This window comes from Protopterus annectens, chromosome 13.part0, assembly GCF_019279795.1.
Source record: "Protopterus annectens isolate FY-2018-M chromosome 13.part0, PAN1.0, whole genome shotgun sequence".
Classification (NCBI taxonomy): domain Eukaryota; kingdom Metazoa; phylum Chordata; order Ceratodontiformes; family Protopteridae; genus Protopterus; species Protopterus annectens.
Window position 1 is genome coordinate 937530419 of NC_056747.1, and position 25520 is coordinate 937555938.

Genomic DNA, 25520 nt, shown 5'->3' on the forward strand with positions numbered 1-25520 from the left:
AGAGAGCACCCCTGCAATACCAGGCTACAACTCTTACCACATTTTTCAGCCACCAAACCAGGACCAAAACACTAAAGGTGGAGGAGTGTCAATATTCACCAAGGATATTCACACCACCAGGCTAGTTGCCCAACACAATGCGTCTGAAATTCTCCAGGTGCAACTAACACTAGGTAAGACTGCAATCCAAATTGTAGCTTGCTACAGATCCCCTACCATACCCCAAGATTCTCACTACACCTTTCTAAACATACTGGAAAAATATTAAGACAGAACCAAACACCCTAATACTGTGTGATTTTAACTACCCTGCCATTAACTGGGAAAACTACTCATGTACCAACACCCACGCCCAGCGGTTCTTGGAATTCATAAATGCCAATGCCGTAGATCAACTAATCCATAGTCCCACCAGGGGCTCCAATATCTTAGACCTGGTCATTACCAACATGGGAAATCGATGCTCCACACCTATGGTCACCCCCTCGTTAGTCAGGTCTGACCATAAGCTAATCACCCTTAACATCCACATCCCACCCCCACCCCCCAGTAAGGAAACCTCCATAAAAAACTTCTCCAAAGCCAACTTCATGCTACTCAAGTCAGAAGTGACAAACTTCATGACACCCATGCAGATGGGAACTGAAAGTTCAACTGCTGAATCCTACACTAAGGCACTGTATGAGCACATCCACTCATGCATGAATCGTGCATCCCAAATAGAGCCAAGATGCTCTCATCCAAAAAAAGGAAGCCAATCTGGTGGCCCCCTGCCATAAACAAACTTTACAACAAAAGGAAGAAATTGTTGCAGAAAAGAGGAAAATCCCAGGATGCAAAAAACTCCCTTACCAGCCTCAGTAAGAAACTGAGATCCCTCATAAAATCCTCCAAAGCTAGTTACGAAAATAAAATTGCCAAAGATTCCAAAGACAACCACAAGGCATTCTATAACTATGTCAAGAATCTAAATGGCAATGCTCGGATCTGCTCTGAGCTAAAACAGAATGTCATTAAATATACTGATCCCAAGGATATTGCCAATATCCTGGCAGATCGATTCAGTGCCAACTTCACCCCCCTCTCACCCCCTAAATGGCCCATCTTAATACCGGAAGATTGCCAAATTCCGGTAATAACGGCCACACAGGTAAAAAACGCACTTGCCAAAGCTAAGAATACAGCATCCATGGGACCAGATGACATCCCGGGCTGTGTACTACATGAACTACAATATGAATTGGCACCTCACATAAGTGTCATGTTTAATCATAGCCTCACCTTAGGTTTTGTGCCCACTGAGTGGCGCTGAGCTACAGTTATCCCACTCCACAAGGGGGGATCACCTTGGATCCCGGAAACTACCATCCCATCAGTCTGACAAGCCTTATCTGCAAGGCTATGGAGTGTATTATCATGGAACTTATAAACAAAGACATTGGCAACCTTCAAACACTGGACCCCACCCAGTTTAGGTTTGAACCTGATTGACTTCTTCGAATCAGTCTCCAGATCCATGGACAAGGGTAAGGTGGTCCACACAGCCTATCTAGACCTTGCCAAGACCATTGACACCATCACCCACTCTGGAATCATAGATAAACTTACTAAGCTGGGCATTAATCCCTACGTCACCCAATGGGTTGCTAACTGGCTTACTGATAGAACTCACACTGTAAAAGTAGCCAACTCCAAATCCAGCTCCAGACAAGTGACAAGTGGAGTACCTCAGGGTTCTGTCCTGGGACCACTCTTGTTTGGCATCTACTTCTCTGAAGTACAGGCCAACACTAAGGGACTCTGGCTAACAAAGTTTGCAGATGACTGCAAACTGGGAGCCATTATTGAATCCCCAAATAATGTGGATACTCTACAAAAGGGCCTTACAGAAACAGATGCTTGCTGCCAGAGCCATGGGCTCAAGCTCAATGCCAAGAAATGCATGGTTATCCCCTTTGGGAAAAAACATGTATCCGTGAATTACCATATAGGTGTCAGTACACTAAACACCAAAAGTGTGATAAGAGACTTAGGGACACATGTGGACAGTGGTCTCACCTTCGATAACCACATCGCCACAACAGTCAGGAAATCTTCTATGTGGCACACCTCATCACTAAGGGCTTTTCCTCCAGAAAAAAGGAGGTCATTGTCCCACTGTACTCATCCCTCATTAGACCCATTATAGAATACAACACCCCGTTTGGAATGTAAATCTCAAGACATCTGCAACAACTGGAAAGGCCACAGAAATACCTCAGTAAAAGAATCACAGGCCTAAAGCAGATGCCCTACGCTGACAGCCTTAAAAAACTCCAGCTATACTCTGTCGCATATTGTCTACTCAGAGGCGATCTCTGCTTAACATACAAGGCCATGTCAAACCCAGAGCTGCTGGACACGCTACACTTAAAGAAATCACAATCCCTCAGAGCCACATGCTCCAGGGATCTAAACCTTGTCATCACAATAAACAAAACATGTTGGAGGGATAGGTTCCTGACCCAGAGACTCACCAGACTCTGGAATAGATTGCCCATACATGTCAAGCAGAGTGCCTCTTTGGCCCTCTTCAAAAGGAACATTGACGATTGGATGGGATAAAGGAAATTCACCCTAGGGATCACGTCAGTCGCCCTGCTAGATAGGGGTCCAGGGAAGTAAATAGTGTGGGAAGAAATAGCTATGGAATTGTTATGGCTAGGCTTTTATAGTCCTATGAACCTATGAATCATCAAGATTTTTCTTGAAGAGTGCTAATGAGGAGCTTTGTTTGATATAGATAGGTAGTTTGTTCCAGAGTATGGGAAGTCTTTTGGGACAGGAATTTATCCCTCCAGCATGTTCTGTTTATTGCGGTGACAAGGTTTAGGTCCCTAGAGGGTGTAGCTTGGAGGGATTGGGATTTCTTTAGGTGGAGCATGTCCAACAGCTCTGGGTTTGACATAGCTTTGTATGTTAGGCAGAGATCGCCTCTGAGTAGGCGATATGTGACGGAGTAAAGCTGGATTTTTTTAGACGGTCTGCGTAGGGCATCTGTTTGAGGCCGGTAATCCTCTTTGCGAGATATTTCTGCGGCCTTTCCAGTTGTTGTAGATGTCTTTTGAGGTACATTCCAAAAGGGGTGGTGTACTCTATAATGGGTCTAATGAATGACGAGTAGAGGGGAACATTAACCTCTGTTTTCCTGGCTGAGAAACCTTTTGTGATGAGATGTGCCACGTAGAAGGATTTCCTGACTACTGTGGCAATGTGATTATCAGAGGAGAGACTACTGTCCACCTGTGTCCCAAGGTCTCTTATCACACTTTCGGTGTTAAGTAGACTACCACCTATGTGGTAGCTCATGGGTACAGAGTTTTTACCAAAGGGGACGACAATGCACATTTTGGCATTGAGCTTAAGGCCATGGCTTTGACACCAGGCATCTGTCTCATTGAGGCCCTTTTGTAGGATGTCCACATTGTTAGGCATTTCGATTATGTGTCCTAGTTTGCAGTCATCTGCGAACTTCATTAGTCAAAGACCTTCTGTGTTAGCCTGTATTTCAGAAAAGTAGATACCAAACAGGAGAGGACCCAGGACTGAACCCTGTGGTACTCCATTTGTCATTGGTCTGAAGTCGGATTTGGAGTCTGCTACTTTCACAGTGTGGGTTCTGTCAGTAAGTCAGTTGGCAACCCATCTTGTGACATAGGGATTTATACTTAGTTTAGTGAGTTTATCTATAATTCCAGAGTGGGGGATGGCATCAAAAGCCTTGTTGAGATCTAGATAGGCTGTGTGAACCACCATACCCTCGTCTACGGCTTTGGTGACTGCTTCAAAGAAGTCTATCAGGTTTAGGAGACATGATCTGCCTTTTACTAACCCAAACTGGGTGGGGTCCAGAGTTTGGAGATTACCAATGTCTTTGCTTATAAGTTCCATGATAATACATTTATCCATTTTAATTAATGATGGAGGGTAAAAGATTCCATGTTTACAAATGTAGCATTATATTTAGCATTTTGTTGCTTGTGCATACTAGTTAACCCAGATATTACACAAACATTCAGATATGTTCATGGTAGTTTATACTTTTTGCTTTGTCTGTTAATATTATTTAATAACATGCCATACATAGCATGATAAAGGACTGCATCATTTTCTGTGGATTAGAGTAAAATTATTACTGTAACAAATTATTTAAAATATCTTAAAGGTATTTAGTCAGCTATAGGACACCAAGTGTCTTTCATATTTTTTAGTTTAATTCTTCATATAGATTTTTGTCTTAAATTGAGACTGTGGGCCACATTCAGAAAGGTTACTGTGAGGTGTAAGCCTGGTGTATACCTTGCAGTAACCATTTCTGATGCAGAGAAAACCTACCATGGTGAGCTATCTCTGCAGCTTAAAACAAATGCTGATGCATCAATCTGGGGAGTGACCTATGCCAATTAGTCATGTGACCCCCCCCAAACCGCCTGCAGTAAAGCATTTGCACAATTTCTCAGCTGCGTAAGTTACACTATCCACTCATGTTAATGAACACAGACAAAAGCTAACACTCTGCTGATCATGTTAGAGGTAAATACTGGGGAGTTTAAAGGGGTAGCATTGGTGGGTCTGTACATATGTGTATGTGTGTGGCTGCATATGAGAGTGTATATAGACATAGGAGTAGTGTAAGGTAAGAGTGTGTGTGTGTGTGTGTGTGTGTGTGTGTATGTGTGTGTGTACATCTACATGGGAGGAAGCAGTAGAGAGTTTAGTTAGTTGAATCAGTGTGTGTTTGCATGGGTGAATGGGTGAGAGTATCCATGAGTGGGATTGCATTGGAGGGGCTTGTTTGTGTGTATGTGTTTGGGTGGGGGTATGGAGGTGTGGGTGCTGTCATGCCTTCTCACTTCCCTAGACTAACAAGCAAATTCTACAACATTTGGAAGGGGACTAGACAATAGGGATACTCTATTTATATCATGCCTTAAAAGTACTTAAAAATATTAGAACAACATTTTGCAGCATGAAAGATGTGTGGCAGTGGGAATACTAGACACTGGGGATAACATTTTTTATTATGGCTTAAACACATTTAAAAAATTAGAACAACATTTTGCAGCATGAAAGACATGGGGCAGTGGGAACACTGGGCACCAAGGATAACTTTTTATGTTGTGCCTTAAAGGCACTTACAAAAAGTTAAACCCTGTTCCTATGGCACTCACACACAACTCTTTATCAAAAAGGTAGCTCTCTGCACTACCACTAGACAGCACAGATAGCCCTTACATATTACCTTAAGTCTTTGGAAACAAAAAAGTTAAAAGGCTTTCTAGAATTAATGTGATTTTTTGTGAAGCATCTTGGATTACTTTAGAGTATGGCTCATTGTTCTAGTATTAGAGGACTAACAGCAATTTTGTGAAGAATTTTCCATGAGAGAGAAGCGTTTGGAAAGCTTGGGTTAAAACCAATCAAATCAAATGTCCCCCAAGGCTCCATCCTGGGCCCCCTTCTGTTCAATATCTTCATCAATGATCTCCATACCTCTTGCAAACAATCCTCCCTTATTCAATATGCCGATGATTCTACACTCATCTCCGTCTCCAACAATATCTCTCATCTCCATGCACACACCCAAGACTCTTTCCTGTCCATAGAAAAGTGGCTCTCTGACAAGCAGCTCATCTTAAATAAAAAAAAAATGTAACTGTTGTTATTTCTTCCTCGACCTCTATCTCACCATAAATCAACCTTTGTCATCACATCCCTTGACAAGACCACCATTAGTGCAGAATCCCACAGTAAGATTTTTAGGTACCATTATCAATGATGAACTAAAATTTAACTTGCATATCCAGCAAAGTATTAAAAAAATCAAAAACTAGGTCTACAATACAGAAATAAGAAATTTCTTACCTCTGATGCTAAACACTCCCTGGCTCGGGCACTCCTCCTTCACTCCCTTCTCTATGCAGCCCCAATCTTTACTAATGTACAATCTACACTGTTATCTAAACTAGAACAAGCATGCCACAAAATAGCTAGATTTACTACTAACTCACCTTACAACTCTCACCACTACCTTGTTCTCAACTCACTTCAATGACTAGAATTCTCCCAACAACTCCAACCATCACAATTTCAAATCACACATTCCGTTCTATGCAAACCTACTTCCTGTCCTTCTCTCTCCTCCCTTGTATACTACTACACCCCCAATTGTCCTCTCCATACCTCCGATCAACAACTCCTTGATATCTATAAACCTAACAAAAACATTGGAAAACTATTATACAAATACACTCTAGCCCAAGCCTGGAATAAACTCACCTCATACATAAAAAACATCTCCTACTCCAAGCACTTCAAAAAGGAGCTAAAACAACTCCTACTTAACACAAAGTCCTGCCTCTGTCATGACCCTACCTAATCCACCACATCCTTTTGTCTCCAGTATCCTGTACATGAATATTACACTCCTCCATTTTCCTGTAAACACGCTGTTTATATCATTGTAACTACACGAGCTATGCTACTTCATCACATGTAAATATGTATATATTAAGCTCTAATTTAACTATCTTTTTTTACAGTTTAGCTCTACTTTAATAGCTTCTCTTGACATGTCATATACTAAAACTGCTTTTTTTTCTTTTCCTGTCTTACCTAATAACACCATTCAATTATGTTAGAAAAAATCTGTTTTTCCAATTGTATTAATCATAACAAGTTTTTCATGCGTTTTTTTTCTGTACTCACAAATATTTTTTGTGTATATATTACTTTTGGTCTGTACAGCTCTGGAGCTTTTCTCCTTGGGTCTCCACTGAAAATGGGCTGATGGCTCAGTTGGACCAACCCAGTTAACAAATGTCAAATAAATAAATAAAAATAATAAACAGTCTCTAGTCTGCAGTCCAAATATACCATTGGTCTCTTCCCATTCTATTATCTTTCTGTCTCTAATTATTTGCTCTTAATAAATTGGCTCCTTTGACAGTTTTCTCCAGTAAATTCCAGACCCTTTTTGCCTATTCTCTTAACCTTAATTTCAGTCATCCCTAATGGCAGAATCTCCTTTTTCCTTTCCCATATTCGCTTAGTTCTTAAAATACTTTCTATAGCTTTATGAATATAATACTCTATATGACTATTGTTATTCTTTTTAAGGATCTGCATCCAAAATCCCTGTCTCGCCTTATTTCCTGAGGTTCCCCCATCTCATCATCAATCCTTTCTTCGTTGAGATATAACTTTCTGGTTGTGCTATATATAGGAGCCTTAAATGTGTAGCACTAACATATCCCTTCAAATCAGGTCATCCCAAACCACTTTATTCTATTGAAAGGATCAACTTATCCCACTTGACTCTTGCCTTCTTCCTCTCCCAGATAAAATCCTTCAACTCTTTATTAATTGCTATCCAAAATTTTCCTCTAGTTGATAAAAATATACCTAATCTGTATATAAAACTAAATGGACTAAAAACATTCTCACTACTTGCATCTTGCTATTTCTATCCATAAAACCGAGCTTCCAGTTTCTCAGTCCTTGTATTGTATTTTGTTTAGCCAATATCCACATATCTTTAGCTGCCACAACACAATCCTTTGTAACCCTAAGTACTTCATTTTTATTATGTCCCCATAAATAAGGGTATTGCTGAGCTAATTCATATGCAGATACATACTTTACAGCTTTCACCTTTGTTTTGTCTTCATTACTTTTGTAACCAGAAAAGACATGAAACTGTCTTAGAATGTTCCACAACTCTGAAATATCCTTTACTGGTTTGTCACAAGCAGATGTCTGAAGGGTACACAGAAGTGGGTATAACTGTTGGGTGGATATGGGAGCTGTCAGTAGATGAAGGTAACTTGTTATTTGCTCAGTTTAATTAGTCAGTAATCTGTCATTGCAAGACTAGTGTGCATTTGTTTGCCATAAGAGGGAGTGCTTTATTGTTGTGACTGCTAGTGTTATTTTATCCTAATTGGATGTCTGAGGTGTTCACAGTCACTAAAGAGGCTGTAAATGATGGGTACAGGGGCCATCTCTGAATATCGGTGACTTACCTCTGTTGTTGTTTTACCACTGTTAAACAGTCACTGATATTTAGAGACAGGAGAAATGCCACTCAATGTACTTTTGTGAATAAAATAAAAACACTGCCATCTGTATTAGCATGTCTGGCAGGAGATTTGTGTATATTCTCAGATTGTGAAAATGTAAATACATTTTTTTAAAATGTTGAATATTTCCCTGCTTATATAAAATGTGTAAAGAATCTGTCAGCGTTTTGATACATTTCTAATTGCACGTTCGTGTGGGAGATTCTAAAGTACAAATTGTTTGTGGAGAATCAACTGAACAGTGGGTGATGTCATTAAGATGTTCCTGGTTGCTATGTGATTATTTGAACCGATGACTGACAAGAAAAAGAACTTTTTCAAACAACTGATTATTATTTTTTAAAATAAGACAGTTGGGACTGTTAACCTGGACTACAAAAAAGGCTGCTGAAATCAGTTGAAGGGCAGTTATTTAAGAGTGGCAGTTAGTTAAGTATTGCAGTCAGTTACAGTGCTGTGCAGTGGATACCCAAGAAAAAAGGACTCACCAAAAACTGTAAGCCTATCTTTGCCTTGCTCTTATGATTAGATCAGGGATAGTATTCTCTAGTTAGATTAGGAAAGTTTAGTTATTTAGATAGAGTTTTTCTAAAATGATGGACTTTTATCCTACAGTTTAATTGTGCATGTCTGGTGATTGAATTCTGGTATTTACTGAAAATAATTTATTTACATTTTTTCATAATAATTTTACTTATTATTAAATGGTTTTCATTACTTTACATTGTGGCTGGACAATTAGTGTATTCTTAGAGATTACATAGTGTTTATACCTGTTTGATACTCCCCAGGTCACCTTGAATGCCTGGCTACTTCTGGTCATAGGTATCATTTATTTTCATATTTAATTTTTAATAATTGATCACCCTTTGAAGGGCGTGTAGACCTGTCTGACTCTGGTGGCAAAGTTTACCATTTGTATTGGGAAGGGGACACAGCTAGAAATCTGTGTCAGGTTTCCCATAGGTGTTTGAGTGTGAGAGATTTAAATTTATTTTGAGTGTGAGTGAGTCAGAGATCTTAAACTGGAGCACATTGCTCTGAAGTATAGAATAAGGGATTACATTTGGGGTGGACAGAGATATTTAGTCCAGTTCCAGGAAATAGAGCATGTTCCTGTTGTGATCTAAAGGGAAATTGTGGAATTTTACTCTTGTGTGCTCTATGCTCTGGTGTTTTCCAAAACACTTCCACACTGGAGTCAGTGGTTAGGATTGAGGCTCCTTAATTACTGACCTGGGTTTTAAGTGGGGACATCACATTATTGGTGGCAGCCGGTGAGATATTAATTGGACATCAGATTATTGGTGGCAGCAGTGGGATTTTTAATTGGATTTCAGTAGCCTGTGGATAGTTGCCATTAAGATATGCACTCTTGACAACCACAAGGTAAACATTCAGAATTTCAATCCACCACAATTTTATGTATTTTTTTAGTTAGATAGTCAGGAATAGCAGGCAAGGATGTCATCAGAAGATTTTAGCAAGCTGACAAAGATCCAGTTGGCTAAGGAGTGTGAAGCCAGAGGATTGGTGCATGCCAACCTGATCAAGAAAGCAATGATTTCAGCCTTGGTTCCAGCAACAGCTCAAACCAGCCATTCGGAGGTTATCCAGTTTGGTGTTGGTGAAGTGCAGTCTGTTGAAATGGGACAGTCCACATTTTCTTCAAAGGCCCTAAGAATCTGTACAGAGTTAAGGAGATTGGAAATGGAGGCCGAGGAGCAAACATGATGTCTAGAGACTGAGGAGAAATTGCGTCTGGAGACCCAGTGTCTGGAGGCTGTGGAGAAACAGCATCAGCATGAATTGGAAACCAAACATCTTAAACTAGAATCAGCAGAGAGACTGAGGCATTTAGAAGCTGAGGACAACTAGAGACAGTGCCAGCATGAAATGGAGCTTCAAACCCTTTGAGAGGGTCAGGGAGGTAATGGGGAAGGGAATAACCAGACCCCAAAAGTTGTAAAGGTCAGTAAACTTTTTCCTCAATACAGGGATGGGGATGACTTTGATAGTTTTATTCATATTTTTGAGAGGGTATGTAGACAATATGATGTTTACTGTGAGCTCTGGGTTTGGCTCCTGACTCCCTTACTCCATGGTAAAGCTGTTCAGACTGTCGCAAAGTTAAACGATGTAGATTGTTTTAATTATGACATAATGAAATGTTGCTTGCTTGACCGTTTCAAACTTACACCTGAGGCACATAGAAAAAAGTTTTCTTAACATAGATGCAAGGCAGATGAAAGTGTACATTATTATATTGCTGACTTAAGTACTTCCTTTTATAGATGGGCGAGTGGGTGTCAGTTCACCACTTCTGAGCGACTGGCAGACCTTTTGATGAGGGAACAAGCCCTCAGTACTTTGCCTAACGACATGAGAGTCTGGTTAGCAGACTGTGAGTGTAACTGCAGAGGAGTTGGGGAGAAAAGGAGATCTCTACTTGGCAAGCAGAGCACCTCTGCATAAGAAAGGGATACCCAGTGCTGCACATGGACATAAGGGAACCCATGGGGGGCAGTCTAAGCCATTCCAACAGAGTATGCCAGTAATGGGTGAAACTACTAATCTAGGTTAGGGATTAGATGTTTCAAGTGTATCCAGAGGGGACACATAGCAGCAAATTGTCCATTGAGGCAAGGTGAGAAACAGAAGGTGAGAGGGCCAATAAGTTTGGATGACAAACTGCCAGTAGTAAGTTGTTTGGAAACAACTGGGGTGACAAATTGTCACAAAACTTATATCCAATCTTAGTAGATGGTAAACAGGTGAATGCTAAGTGGGACATAACTTCTAATATAACCATTGTGAGGCCCGCAGTAGTTAAGAGAAGAGCAGTTGTTGCTTGGGCAGTTCATTCCAGTCAGAGTGTTGGGAGGGACCCCATTCCATATACCTTTGGCTACAGTTCATCTTGACTGGGAGGGTGGAAGAGGGAGCAAATAAGTAGGTGTGTTTGAGGATTTCCCTGCAGATTTCCTGATAGAGAATGACTTTTATGATGCTGTACCTTGTGTACATGCAGTGACATGCAGTCAGGCTTGGAGAAAGGCATGTAGTTCTGGCAGTCCGGAAGAGACTTAGAAAGATCTCTTACCTGAAGCTGGGACTGGTGTGGTTGCTGTTTCAGAAAATATGCTATCTGGTAGAAGTAAGTCTGAATGTGAGCCACAGCTGATGCTGGTTACTGATGCTCCCTTGGACATGGTGACTATGAGGACAGAGGAAAGTGGTGGTACCCAGAGTGACAGTGAGGTACAGCTGTCAGAAGTGACTAGGCTTCCTAAGGAAGGGGAGCTGGGGAAGGTCACAAAAGGTAGAGTTGAGACAGCCTCAACCTATGTAGCCTACATTAGAAATCTTGAGGGAGATGGCTAAGGAGGCACCTGAGGCTCAAAGAAGAGGGGAGTCTGTATACTAGAACAATGGTTTGCTGTATAGAGAGTAAACACCTGGAGGTGGGCTAGAAGGTGAAGTAATATGGCAGTTGGTAGTGCCTAGAGCTTACAGTTGTCACTCTTAGCCATAGCACATGACCTTCCTTTCTCAAGTTATATGGGCACAAGACATACTAAGAGATGTATTAGGCAAAATTTCTATTGGTCTAGGATTGTGAGGGATGTGGTAGGATATTGTAAGACTTGTGAACAGTGCAAAAAAAATTGGTAAAGCAGTGGAAAAGTCTAAGGCCCCATTAATGCATTTGCCTGCAATCAAAGAGCCATTTCAGAGAGTGGCCATGGATATTGTGGGACCCCTGATTACTCCAAGTTCTACAGGAAAGAAATATATCTTGGTGGTAGTACACTATGCTACCAGATATCCTGAGGCAGTATTTTTGTCATTTGTTGAGGCAGTGAAGGTGGCAAATGCTTTGCTAGAAATCTTCAGCAGAGTAGGTTTTCCACGGGAAATATTGACTGACCAAGGTGCCAACTTCATGTCAGACCTGCTGACTTGTCTGTGGACGTGTTGTGGTGTGAAACATCTAAAGACCACCTCCTACCATCACCAGACTAATAGTCTTGTGAAGATTATACTCTACATTGAAGACTATGCTCTGGGCATTTGCAGACCACTTTAAAAGGGAGTGGGACAAGTATTTGTCCCATCTGTTATTTGTGTACAGGGAAGTACCACAGGAATCTACAGTTTTTTCACTCTTTGAGTTGTTATATGGACATAGGGTGAGGGGGGCTTTAGATTTAATTCAAGATGAGTGGGAAAGGCTTATGTTCTCAACTTTCGGATAAGACTTAAGGAGCTCATGGGTTTAGCTCAAGAGAACCTGGTAGTGGCCCAACAGCAAAAAAAGGTGTGGTGTGGCATGCTAAGGGACAGAAGATGATGGTAGCTGTTTCTGTTAGATATAATAAGTTATAAGCAGCTTGGGAGGGACTCTTTGAGGTGGTGAGGAAAATCAATGATGTGAACTACATGGTAAATTTGGTAGGTAGGAGACAAGGGCACAAATTGTACCGTGTGAATATGATGAAACCTTATCACGACATGACTGCCCTAGCATTGAGCATTCATAGTGGATGGTAGAAAGGATCTGGAAGGGATATGGTAACTGATCTTTTGGGTGAGGCCAGGATAGAAACCTCTGTAGAAGAGATTTCCATATTGCAGCAGTTAACTCCTAATAATGTCCGGGAGATAAAATGGTATTGTAGGAACTTGGGGACATATTCACAGGGAAACCTGGGTGTACTGACACAGTGCAGCACCATGTGGACACAGGACCCTGAAACCTGAAAAGGAGGTTCCTTAGAGAGTATTTGAGAGAGTGAAGCAGACTCTGAAAGAAGAAATAAGGGAAATGCTATAACTGGGGGTAATTTAAGGGTCTAACAATGCTTGGGCTTCCCCAGTAGGGCTAGTACCAAAGAAGAATGGTAGTGTAAGATTCTGTGTAGACTACCGGAAATTAAATAGTTGCACAGAGTTAGATGCATACCCGATGCCGAGAACAGATGAAGCCCTAGAACAGCCGGGTGGGGCTAGGTATATGACCACTATTGATTTGACTAAGGGATACTGGCAGGTACCCTGGACTTCTGCTGCTAAAGAAAGGTCAGCTTTTGTAACCCCGTACAGATTACATGAATTTACCAGGATGCCTTTTGGAATGAAAAATGCCCAAGCAACTTTCCAGAGGCTGGTAGATCATATCTTGGTAGGAGCAAGGGAATATGCTCTAGCATACTTGGATGACATCCCCATTCACAGCCATTCCTGGCAGGAACATCTTCAACTTGTTAGGGAGGTCTTGGATAGATTAAGTAGGGTAGGATTAACCATTAAATCCAGGAAGTGTTAAGGGGTATGGCAGAGATCACTTACTTAGGACACAGCATGGGAAGTGGTAAAATTAGGCCAGAACCTGTCAATGTGGAAGCTATTCAACTATGGCTAGTTCCTGTTACTTAGAAACAAGGGACAGTGGGGTACTATAGGAAATTTGTGCCCAGTTACAGTACCACAGCTGCATCCCTAACTAGGAAGAATAAACTGGACAAGGTAGTGTGGACCACAGATTCTGAACAGGCATTCCAAAAAACTTAAGAAGATTTTTGGGAGAACCCCCTGTGTTAGCCAGCCCAGATTACAATAAATAATTTATTGTACAGGTAGATCCTTCAAATTATGGGGTGGGGGCTGCACTTAGTCAAGTTTACACAGAAGGAGAAGAGCACCCAGTGGTATATCTGAGCCATAGACTCCAGTCTAGAGAAGAGTGTTATGCAGCCATGGAGAAAGAGTGTTTGGCCATAGTGTGGGCATTGCAAAAGTTGCAGCCTTATCTTTATGGGACAAAATTCACTGTACTCACAGATCATAACCCTTTAACATGGCTTAATAGGGTCATTAAGCAAAATGCCAAGTTACTGAGGTGGAGTTTAAGATTGCAAGCATATGACATGACCATACAACATTGCAGTGGGGGTTAATAATTCTAATGTGGATGGATTGTCCAGGAGAGGAGTGGGTTAATATTCCCAGGTAGACCCATTTTTCTCAAGTGTCGGTTTGCAAGGGTCACTTGAAAATCATGCTTAAGTCATAAGGGGGTAGAGAAATGTGAAGAAAATGAAAACAATGTCATCTGTGTTAGCATATCTGGCAGGAGATTTGTGTATATTCTCAGATTAACTTGCACTGTATGCCAGCATGTCTAATTGTGAAAATGTAAATAAGTATTTTAAATGTTGAGTATTTCCCTGTTTATACAAAATGTTTAAAGAACCTGTCAGTGTTTTGATACATTTCTAATTGCACATATTTGTGAGGGACATTCTAAAGTACAAACTGTTTGCTGAGAATCAGCTGATCAGTAGATGATGTCATTAGAATGTTCCTGGTTGCTATGTGATTATTTGAACAGATGATTGACAGGAAGAATAACTTTTTTTCAAAGAGCTGATTGTTATTTTTAAAATAAGACAGTTGAGAATGTTGACCTGGACTATAAAAGAGACTGCTGAAATCAGTTGAAGGGTAGTTATTTAAGAGTGGCAGTTAGTTAAGGGTCACATTCAGTTACAGTGCTGTGCAGTGGATACCCAAGAAAAAGGACTCACCAAAAACTGTAAGCCTATATTTGCCTTGCTGTTATGTTTTAGATTAGATCAGGAACAGTATTCTCTAGTTAGGTTAGGAAAGTTTAGTTATTTAGATAGAGTTTTTCTAAAATGATGAACTTCAATACTATTTTACGTTTCTGGTGTTTATTGAAAATTATTGATTTACATTTTTTTAATAATCATTTTACTTATTATGACATGTTTTTCATTACTTTACATTGTGGCTGGACAATCAAAGGATTCTTTAGAGATTAGAGAGTGTTTATACCTGTTTGATACTCCCCAGGTCACCTTGAATGCCTGGCTGCTTCTGGTCATAGCTATCATTTATTCTGATACTTAATTTTTAATAATTGGTCACCCTTTGAAGGGCATGTAGACCTGTCTGATTCAGGTGGCAGCATTTACCATTTGTACTGGGGAGGGGACACAGCTGGAAATCTGTGTCAGGCTTCCCATAAATACTTGAGTGTGTGGGATTTAAATGTATTTTGTGTGTGAGTGAGTCAGAAGTTTTAAACTGGAAAAAATTGCTCTGAAATGTATAATAAGGGATTACATTTGGGGTGGACAGAGGTATTTAGTCCAGTTCCAGGAAACAGAGTGTGTTTCTGTTGTGAAATTGTGGAATTTTACTCTTGTGTGCTCTGTGCTCTGGTATTTTCCATGACACTCCTATACTGGAGTCAGTGATGAGAATTGTGGCTCCTTAATTACTGACCTGGGTTTTTTAAGTGGTGAATGTCACATTATTGGTGGCAGTCTGGTGGGATATTTACCGGATGCCACAACTCTGCTTACTGAAATCAGTGCAAACGTGTATTGCTGTTGCTTGTATTTGTCTATGTGTATGTGTGTATATTGTTGGCAGATTGCAGTGGTAAGTGTAACACACTGCCCATACTCAAATCCCATTAGTCTCATAATGCTGGAATAATGAACCATACACTAAAGTAATTACAAGCATTAGCATTGCACATTATAAGTGGCTCTCTTTGGTGGTCTGGCAGAAACAGAATGCATATAATATATGTAAATAACTTATCACTGGCAGTGGCATAGCAAGTAATATTGCCATCTTACAGTACATAATAAAGGTTGCATTCTTAGCTGTGGCTTCTTCTGTGAGGAGTTCATATATCCTTCCTGCCTTTTTTAAATTTGTCCAAATGTTTTGGGTTTCTAATACCATGACGGGAATGGACCCCATTCCTACGTCAAAGTACGATTAAAGTTCATGAAATTAGTATTGTTTCACTCTTTGATGTCAGCCAAAAGCGCTCTTCACAGCACCCGTAATGTACCCAGTAATGACTTCTTCTGCAGTTTGTATGGAGTTACATGTATTGTTAGCATATCTAAATAAGATTTTTTTTTATAAAACCTGTTGCTCCTACTACTATTGGAACTATTTGGGTCTCTTTCTTCCACATTGCTCTCATTTCTGCTTGCAGATCCTAATATTTTATAACTTTATGTCTCTCTGTGTGCAGGACACTGTAGTCACTGGTGTGGCAATTTCAATGATCAATGCTATTCTTGTCTTCTTTTTCTGGACCACTATATCTGGTTTTCTAGAATTTATATTTTGATTGTTGGTAAAGGATGATCCCATATGATGTAGACTTCATCATTTTCTATGATGCTTTGTGGCTCATGTTTCCAGTGCTTTTCAGCTACTTCAAAACCGTAATGTTTGTACAATCCTCAGTGCAACAGTCTTGCCACGTTATTGTGCCTTTCAGTATACAGTCCTTGTGCCATTAGTATTTCACAATCAGCAATGAGGTGTGCAATTGTTTCCAGTTTGGTTTTACAAAACCTACATTTGTCTGTGTCTCCCACATGTTCAATGGACTTTGTAAAGCAGCATGTATACAACCCACTATCTTGAACTGCCAATATTAACCTTTCATCTCTTGGTTTGAATTCACCTCTTTTTAACCATTCCTGCATTCGTTCCTGATCAACATGAGGTTCTTCCAGAAGTTTTCTATACTTGCAACTATATTTATGCATTTTCCACATTTCTTGCCTTTTCATCTGATTCTTCACCTTATATTCTTTCATTTGTTTTTTGGCACATTCAGTTGCTGCCTAATTTCTATCCACTTCCGGTCCGATTTCCATTCCTGCCTGATGCTGATATGCTTCTGATTGATTAAGCAGGGAAGTTATCTTAGACTTATTCTCCTCATGTTTCAAAACTTTCACTACACGTGGGTCTCATGAGGACAGCAGATATGTGTGCAATGCCACGACTGCAGAGCTGTGTGTGTAATCAATTTCAAGGAGGCCCATCCCTCCTTCGGAAGAGGGAATATATAATCTTGGTATGCACTGATTTTTATAAATCATTTGATGAGCATGAAGCATCCTTCTTGTTTTGATATCTAATCTATCCAACACATTTTGGGGCCAATCAATCACTCCAAAACTGTAAGTTAGGGCAGGAAGAGCAAATTGGTTTATTGCTTGGATTTTGTTCCTAGATATCAATGCTGTTTTCAAGATTAATTTGTCTTCTAAAATATTCCTTACTAAGTTTTACTTGCATTTGTTCATGTTTTATTGCTGATCCTTTATCAGTTCCCAAGTATTTGTACACTCCCTCTTGCTCAAGTTCTTTTATATCACATTCTTGTCCCAAACTGATGTTTTCCTGGTGCTGCAGTTTTCCTGCTTTAAAGGTTGCTTTTGCACATTTATCAAGGCCAAATGACATTCTAATATCATCTGAAAAAGTTTTGACAACCTGTAGCTGTGCTTTCAGCAGTTTTAAATCATCAACAAATAGAAGATGAGAAGTCTTTTGACTTTGTTGTTTTCTAGCAAACAAATTGTAGCCATGGTCTAAACCATTAAGTAAAGAGCTTAATGGATTAAGGGCAAGGCAGAACAGCAACAGTGACAGAGAGTTACCCTGGAATATCCCCCTTTGAATTTTTATCCCTGGGATAATAATTTGTCATTTATCATGGTTTAATTGTGAAGTGGTCTGACATTGTTTCATGGTCACTGTAACATAGTTGATCAGTGTAGGATGTATCTTATACATTTTTAAGCAATCTTTTATCCATGAATGTGGGATACTATCCTGCCTCTGTGTGGGTTTATCCATGATCACTGACATGACGTAGGTGAATTGATGTTCCTCCAGTTTGCCTGTAGCCAAAGTCATGTGTATGTGTGTGTGTGTGTGTGTGTGTGTGTGTGTGTGTGTGTGTGTGTGTGTGTGTCTGTGTGCATGTGTGTACTTGTGTATCTTATGACAGACATGGCTTTTAGCGTAGTGTTAGTATGTCTCTGTTTAAAAAGAAGCAATATATATTTTATCTGTGTACACTCACAATATTACAACATCATCTATTGTAAAACCAGTCCTACTCAGAGGTGTACATAGAAAGTTATGGAGAGCTCAGGATAGTATGATTATTACTGTGACCTCCGGCTATATCACACCGGACTGCCACCAATTAAATGTGATGTCCTTTACTATCCTGGGTCAGTAACTAAGGAGCTTCAGTCCTCATTACTGACTCCAATGTGAGACTGTCACTTAAACAGGAGTAATATTTCACAATTTTCCCTGAACAGCTCAACAGGAACATGCTCTGTTTTCCTGAGACTGGACTATATACCTCTGTCCACCCCAAATGTATTTTATTATACACTCCAGAGCAATGTGTCCCAGTTTAAGACCTCTGATACACTCACACTCAAATTAAATTTAAATCTCACATATCCAAGCACTTCTGGGAAAGCCTGACACAGATTTCCAGCTGTGCCCCTTCCCCAAAATAATATGGTAATGGTGCCACAAATCAGCGTGTCTTCATGCCCTTCTAAAGGGGTGTCCAGTTATGAAAATTAAATATCAAAATAAATTATATCTATGACCAGAGCAGCCAGGTCTTTGAGGAGACCTGGGGAGTATTAGTCAGGTATAAGCACTCTCTAATCTGTAAAGAATACACTGATTTCCAGCCACAATGTAACTTAATGAAAAACATTTAATAATAAGTAAAATGATTACAAGAATGCAAATTAATAACTTTCAATAAACACCAGAATTAAATCACCGAAAATGTACAATTAAACTGTAGGATAGAAGTCCATCATTCCAGAAAAAAACTCCATCTGAATAACTAAACTTCCTAATCTAACTGGAGAATACTGTCCCTGATCTAATGTAGAACTTATCAGCAAGGCAAAGGCAGGCTTACAGTTTTTGGTGAGTTCTCTTTTCTTCAGGTATCACTGCACAGCACTGTAACTGACTGCAACTCTTCACAAACTGCTCAGTTCTTGACTAACTGCACAGTTTAACAGTCTCAACTGTCTTATTTTTAAAAATAACCGTCAGCTGTTTGAAAAAGTTATTTTTCCTGTCAATCAAATAATCACCTAGCAACCAGGAACATTCTAATGACATCACTTACTGTTCAACTGATTCTCCACAGTATTTTAGAATCTCCCTCTCAAACATGCACAATTAGAAATGTATCAAAACACTGACAGATTCTTTAAACATTCTGCTTAAACAGGGAAATACTCAACATTTTAAAAACTTATTTACATTTTCTCAATTAGACATGCTGGCATACAATAATAATCTGAGAACATACACAAATCTCCTGCCGGACATGCTAACACAGATGACAGTGTTTTCATTTTCTTCACAATTACAACCTTATTATTATTATTATATTTTTTTTGCAATCAACTCTCTGAGGTGTATACAGAATGTTACTATAATTTCTGCAGGGGCTTTGGTCAATGCAGTAATTATTTCTTTAACTTCCTTCCAAATCTTAGAGGTATACACAGATGGTCATTATAGCTTGTTTATTGATTAGGAGCAGCAAGCTGGAATACATTACTGTTACTTTCACTTCCCTCACAATCAAACATCAGGAATGTATATGGGTGTTATTTTGGGGGGAGTAGGGGCACAGAAGCAGTCATTTATATACACCTGACAACAACTTGAACTGTGTTACTGTGCTCTGTTTGTTCTTTCAATCTTAGCCTGACATCAGAGTAGCAGACAGAAAGTGGATGTCTGCTGGGAAAAGGGATGATGAGGCAAGTTGTATATATCTTTAACAGCAGCCATGTAGAATATATGACTGTGGTAGTTGTGCCTTCACCCGGTCTAACTCTGGAGGGTTTCACAGAAGGTTACTTTTATTTGATGGTGGTAAGGAGGCAGGCCCTATTCTCAGATAAGATATATGTATCCTCACAAGCATTTTATTGTGAAATACTATTTGTCAGACGCAGTCTCCTCTGAAATAAAAAAATAAGCCTCAATTTATTTCTTCACTTATGTATTTTGTTTAGGCAATCATTTCATCAAAAGTTTGGTAAACAGCTCTAAAAAGCATCTCAGAGCATCTTTAAGTATATGGATTATGGGGTCTAGCAGCCCCAGAACCATGCCTTAATTTGATTATTTATTTCACAGTTATTACAGTGCTCTTCTGGACAGTTATGGCATGTTGAAAGGAGGCAGGAAAAACAAAGTTGAAGAGTAATACTGAATTTCTTTCCTTGCTCCATGTTTTTGTTCAAGCCACTATTGGATCAAAAAGTTGTTAGATAGCTCTGAAATGCACTTAGCAGCATCTACAACTTAATAGCTTCTGGTTGACTTAGCAGCCCTCAGACCCCTAGATAAATATGATTATTTATTCCATAACTATTACAACACATTCTTAGGCAGTTAGGGTACATTTAAATTATGCAAGAACAAGCAAAGTGGACGTGTAAGACTGAATTTCTTTCCTTAGTCATGAGTTTTGTTCAGTCTGTCATTGGATCAAAAAGTCTGGGGAAACACTCTAAATACATCTCAGAATATCTAGAACTCCACTGGCTTCTGGGGAATGTAGCAGCTCCCAGACCCCCTGCTTAATCCAGTTCTTTCCTCCACAGTTATTACAGTAATATAAGGCCTAGTTATGGTGTATTGGAAGGATGCTTGAAAAAACTGAAGAGTAAGAAAAATGTGGAAGAAGTTAGAAAAAAGCAATCTGGATAGTGTGAGGAGGGCATGGAGGGGGAAAACCTACAGAGAGTGGAGACCTTGAGATGTGTATATGTGTGTCTGTGGGGGGGGGGTTGCAGTGGGCAGTGGTGGTGCTGGGGGTGCCATGGAGCCCTTCACCTAGGCTACCATTTCTCCTAAGGTTGGCCATGCCTATATTTGATACAATAAGACTTATGCACGATGACAAAATGGTCAAGCACTAACTGTTGACATTTGTACCTGTTCTATGACAGTGTAGTCATACTGCCACCTTCTGCATGCAGTTGTACTGCAGCAGTAACATATATATCAACCACCACCCCCCATAAGACTAATACCATGTGAGACATGTATGCCTCATACTCCTGTTGTCCCAACCCCTGCTATAGTTTTATTTTAGTATGTCTCACTGTCATTGCAGCTGCTTATCACCTGAACACCATTGATTACCTTTCCGTTATGTGAAGGAAATGGCAATGTAATCTAGGATACAATGAAAATAATAACATATTACTGTAACAGTACATGACAGAAGAAAGGCAGAGTGGAAAAAAAACAGGAAAGGAAAGAGTGGGATAAAAATATATAGAATGGTAAACAGTATCATAAGACAGTATAAGGGACCAGAATGTATTAGTATTTGTTGTTCATTTCATACACTGAAAATACTGCATATATCCAAATTATAATGCACATCACCATTCATGTAAACACATAAAGGAACAATCATCTGTCAAATCATGTGAAACCTGAAAGGTACTGGTTATCTTGCCTTCTACAAACTGATCATATTTCTTGCCATTCTCAGGGCTTTGTTTACCAGTGGCTGGAGCAACACAGAGAAGAAGGTATACGACATTCCTGGAGTTTCGCCAGACATGATGAATGTGATCATAGAATATGCTTACAGTAGAACAGTGCACGTCACAGCTGACAACGTGAAGCAACTTCTGGCTACAGCAGATCACTTTGGTGTGTTGGGCCTTCTGATGGCATGCTGCGAATTCCTTGAGTGTCAGCTCTGCTTAGAAAATTGCATTGAGATTTTTAGGTTTGCAGACCACTACTGCTGTCTTGAACTAAAATGTAAGGCTCAGCTCTTCATTCTTCGCAACTTTGAGGAGATGGTAAAAGTATCTAAAGAGTTTTTGCAGCTTGCAGCTTTTGAAATTGCAGAGATAATTGAAAAAGATGAGTTGAATGTCAAACAGGAGAATGTGGTCTTCAAAGCCATTGTGGAATGGATTGCCAGTGACCCACATAACAGGAAGAAATTTATGCCATTTTTGCTTTCTAAGGTAAATCTTTATAATTATATATTTCTATGACTTTGCATCTCTGCAATCATATTTATATCAACTGTTAGTACTAATTTTAAAATTAGTCTCTGGACATCACCCATGGAATCATTCATGCAAAGTAAAATATAACAATCTACAAAACCATTTGTTCTGTTTTAGAGTCAGAAAAGGATGCAGGTGAAATCATATTAAGAACACACTGACAAATGTTTATATTTAATTTTGGCTTATTGAATAATTAGTTTAGTGGCTGTCTATAAGAGTAGATTGTTAAAAAATATTTTATTAGTAAATGAAAAGGCTTCCATCAGAAAGGTAATGCTACTAAAGAGTGGTGTGAGAGGTACTGTGTATGAATTCTCCAACTGCTAAAGCATTTTCCCTGCTTCCAACAGCTAGTGGGTCCTAATGGAGACTATAAAACCACGTGTTTTTTTTAAAAAACGCAAGTGATAATTCAGTAAAGATGTTTGAAAAAAATCACTAATAATATAAAGGCTCAGAAAAGAAGGGCAGACATAAAGCTAAAAAAGAAAACTAATAGGGCTGTAGGAAACATGCGTCTCCCATTGCTGTGGCAGTTGCACTAACCAGTGTAATCCACGCGAAGTATGGAGAAAGAACTGCATCAGAATGGTGTTTTACTATTAACCATTATTACTGATATACAGCAAATGAAAAACAAATGAATACAATCTCAGATGTAGTTGCTAAATATATATATATTTTTTATTAATCTTTTGTTGACTGGGTTAGTCCTGCTAGGCTAGTGACCTCTTTCTGGGGCAACTTGAGATGGTATTTGTACTACTAGGAGAAATTTGGCCAGTGCATTGGGGAACTTCCCCTACTCTTTTTGATAGGGCATCATGGGATTTTTTACCTCAGCTGAGATACCACCAACTCAAGCAGATGGGGTCTCTGTTTGATATTTCATCCGAAGGACAACACATTCAGGAGTACAGCACCCCTGTTCTGCTGCACTGCAGTGTCAGCAATTGATCTACTTGATCTGAGAATAGAACTGACAGCCTTCTGCACAGCAGGTGAGTGTGCTACCTGTTGCACCACTGCCATTGTAAATGTTTCTAATTTACATGCTGTATATGGAGATGAAAGTCAAAGCAACTTCATGTTTGATTATTTTGTGCCAAAGAAGCAGCACACCTATATGTGTAAAAGCTTTTTACGGAGTTATGAACCATTTACGTTATCGTTATTATTTTAGGTACGACTGGCATTACTGAATGCTGAATATTTCATGTGCAATGTCAAAAATAATGACTATGTGAACGACAATGATGAATGCAAACCTATTATAATAAATGTTCTCAGAGTCATGGACAGCCTCAGTATGATCGGTCTTTCTCATCAGGATTACAGGAACCTGCTTACGAGGCCCCGGCTTCCAGATGTGATCTTCTTTGCTGTTGGTGGGTGGAGTGGAGATAGCCCAACAAATGCCATTGAAGCATATGATGCTCGTGCTAACAAATGGGTTGATGTCACATTTGAAGGAGAAGCAGCTCGTACATATCATGGAGTAGCATTCTTAGAGGGATACATGTATATCATTGGTGGATACAGTGGTGAAGATTACCTTAGCAGTGTCAGACGTTTTGACCCTGTCAGAAGGACATGGCAGCAAGTTGCTCCTATGCATTCAAGCCGATGTTTTGTTAGTGTGACTGTACTGAATGGTTTCATTTATGCGTTGGGGGGATTTGATGGCTACATCCGCCTCAATTCAGCAGAGCGATATGATCCAAAGACCAACCAATGGACTTTAATTTCCTCCATGCATGAACAGAGAAGTGATTCAAGTGCCACAACTCTACATGGAAAGGTAAGTAACAGTGTATTACATAGTAACTGTTCTTATAATTTTTTATGTTTTAAATAAAGAATAAGCACAAAATCATGGTTACCCACATATGTAGAACCATATTGTTGTCTTAAAATAATTGCCTGACAGAAAACTAACTGAATTTAAATTGTTTTACCATACTACTTATGACTGTGTATTTACTTAATTTAGTGCCTAGCAAATACTATGATCACAAATCTTTTGTTGATGAGAAGTAGATGTGATTGTAAGAAAACAGTGTCAGTGCAAGAAATAATATTTATTAACCAGGAAAGTCCGACATGGAATGAAACCACTTTTCAGCAGAGACAAGCTGCCGACACATGTCTTTGTAATGTGGGAGGAAATCAGAGTACCCCCACATGAATATAGGGAGGACATGCAGACTCTGCATAGAAGCACCCCAACTGAGAATCAAACCAAAGAACCTCTTGCGGTGAGGTGATAACACTACCACTACACCATCCATAATACAGGCTAGAAAACCTCATCTGGCACGTGTGATGCATAATATTGAGCACTCTTTAGTTTTTGTTGGCAGAGTGAAATCAATAAAGAAACCCTCATTCAAAAGTTTTCATTTTGTTAGATTAACTTGCTTATTCCCCCAGTGTACAAGGAGAGGTTTTCAGAACCAGATCCATATTTGTGGAATGTGCTTCATTCATTCCAGCAAAGTCTTCAGTTCATATATTTAGAATGCTTTTTAGAGAACAGGTACAGAACACTTTTTGGAAAAATATGACAAACTGTTAGGGAAGTAAATACCTTTTATTAAAACATAACTAATTAAAACATAAAGGAGCCTTCTGCAGAGCTTTGCTGTTGGAAAGACAAAAGCAGAGCAGCTTAAAATGAGTTTAAAAAGCAGTAGTAGAAACAAACACATTAGTTAAGAAAACATTTCCAGTTAAGTTCTTCATTTAACTATTTGGGCTTCAGAATTCAGTACCTCAATCTAAGCTGGTTCAGTTTATTTTGTATAGATATGCATCCATAATAAAAATCATAAACTTGTTCCAATACAGTAATAGAAATATACTTTGTGATTTGTAAAGAAGATGGGATGCTCATTTGTAATATACAAAACTAAATTTGTTTTGTTCGCTTATGATAGTATTAGCAACAATAGACACAACAGTCATTCTCAACCTCTAAGCACAAGAAATTTGGGCAAAGCCAAAACTAATGGGGGAAAAGGCCCAAAAATCAGGGCTACATTTTAAATATTGTTCTTATAAACTTAGAAAGTAGATAGAATAACAAATTTTTACATCAGCATGCATTTTCTCAAGCATGTGAAGTCTGAAACTCAAATATATGTTGTTATTTAGTGACTTCAATCCTCAATGATTTGTCAGAAAAAAAACACAAATTTTATGAGTAACAGACTAAAAATATGAAGCAAAATTCTGGATATTCAACAAAAATCTGGACAGTAGAGAGGTATGACAACTGTATTTTCTTACTATAATTATAAGTTTGAACTGTTTTTATTAAAATCAGTTTACAAGTGTATTAACTTTACTTTAAACATGATTACAACCAAGTCTAAATTTCATGTGGTTTAAGCAAATTCATATTTCCTCAGCCTCGTAATAGCAT

General features: G+C 39.3%; 1 protein-coding gene across 1 annotated transcript in view; it reads left to right on the forward strand.

Annotated features, from left to right (window-relative positions):
• The window catches only part of LOC122787993 (kelch-like protein 10), a 40634-nt gene that overhangs the window by 9539 nt on the left and 5575 nt on the right, over positions 1-25520 (forward strand). The window contains exons 3-4 of the mRNA XM_044054920.1: positions 21556-22045; positions 23277-23894. Coding sequence (XP_043910855.1) covers positions 21556-22045; positions 23277-23894 — 1108 coding nt within the window. The remainder of the gene's footprint in view (positions 1-21555; positions 22046-23276; positions 23895-25520) is intronic.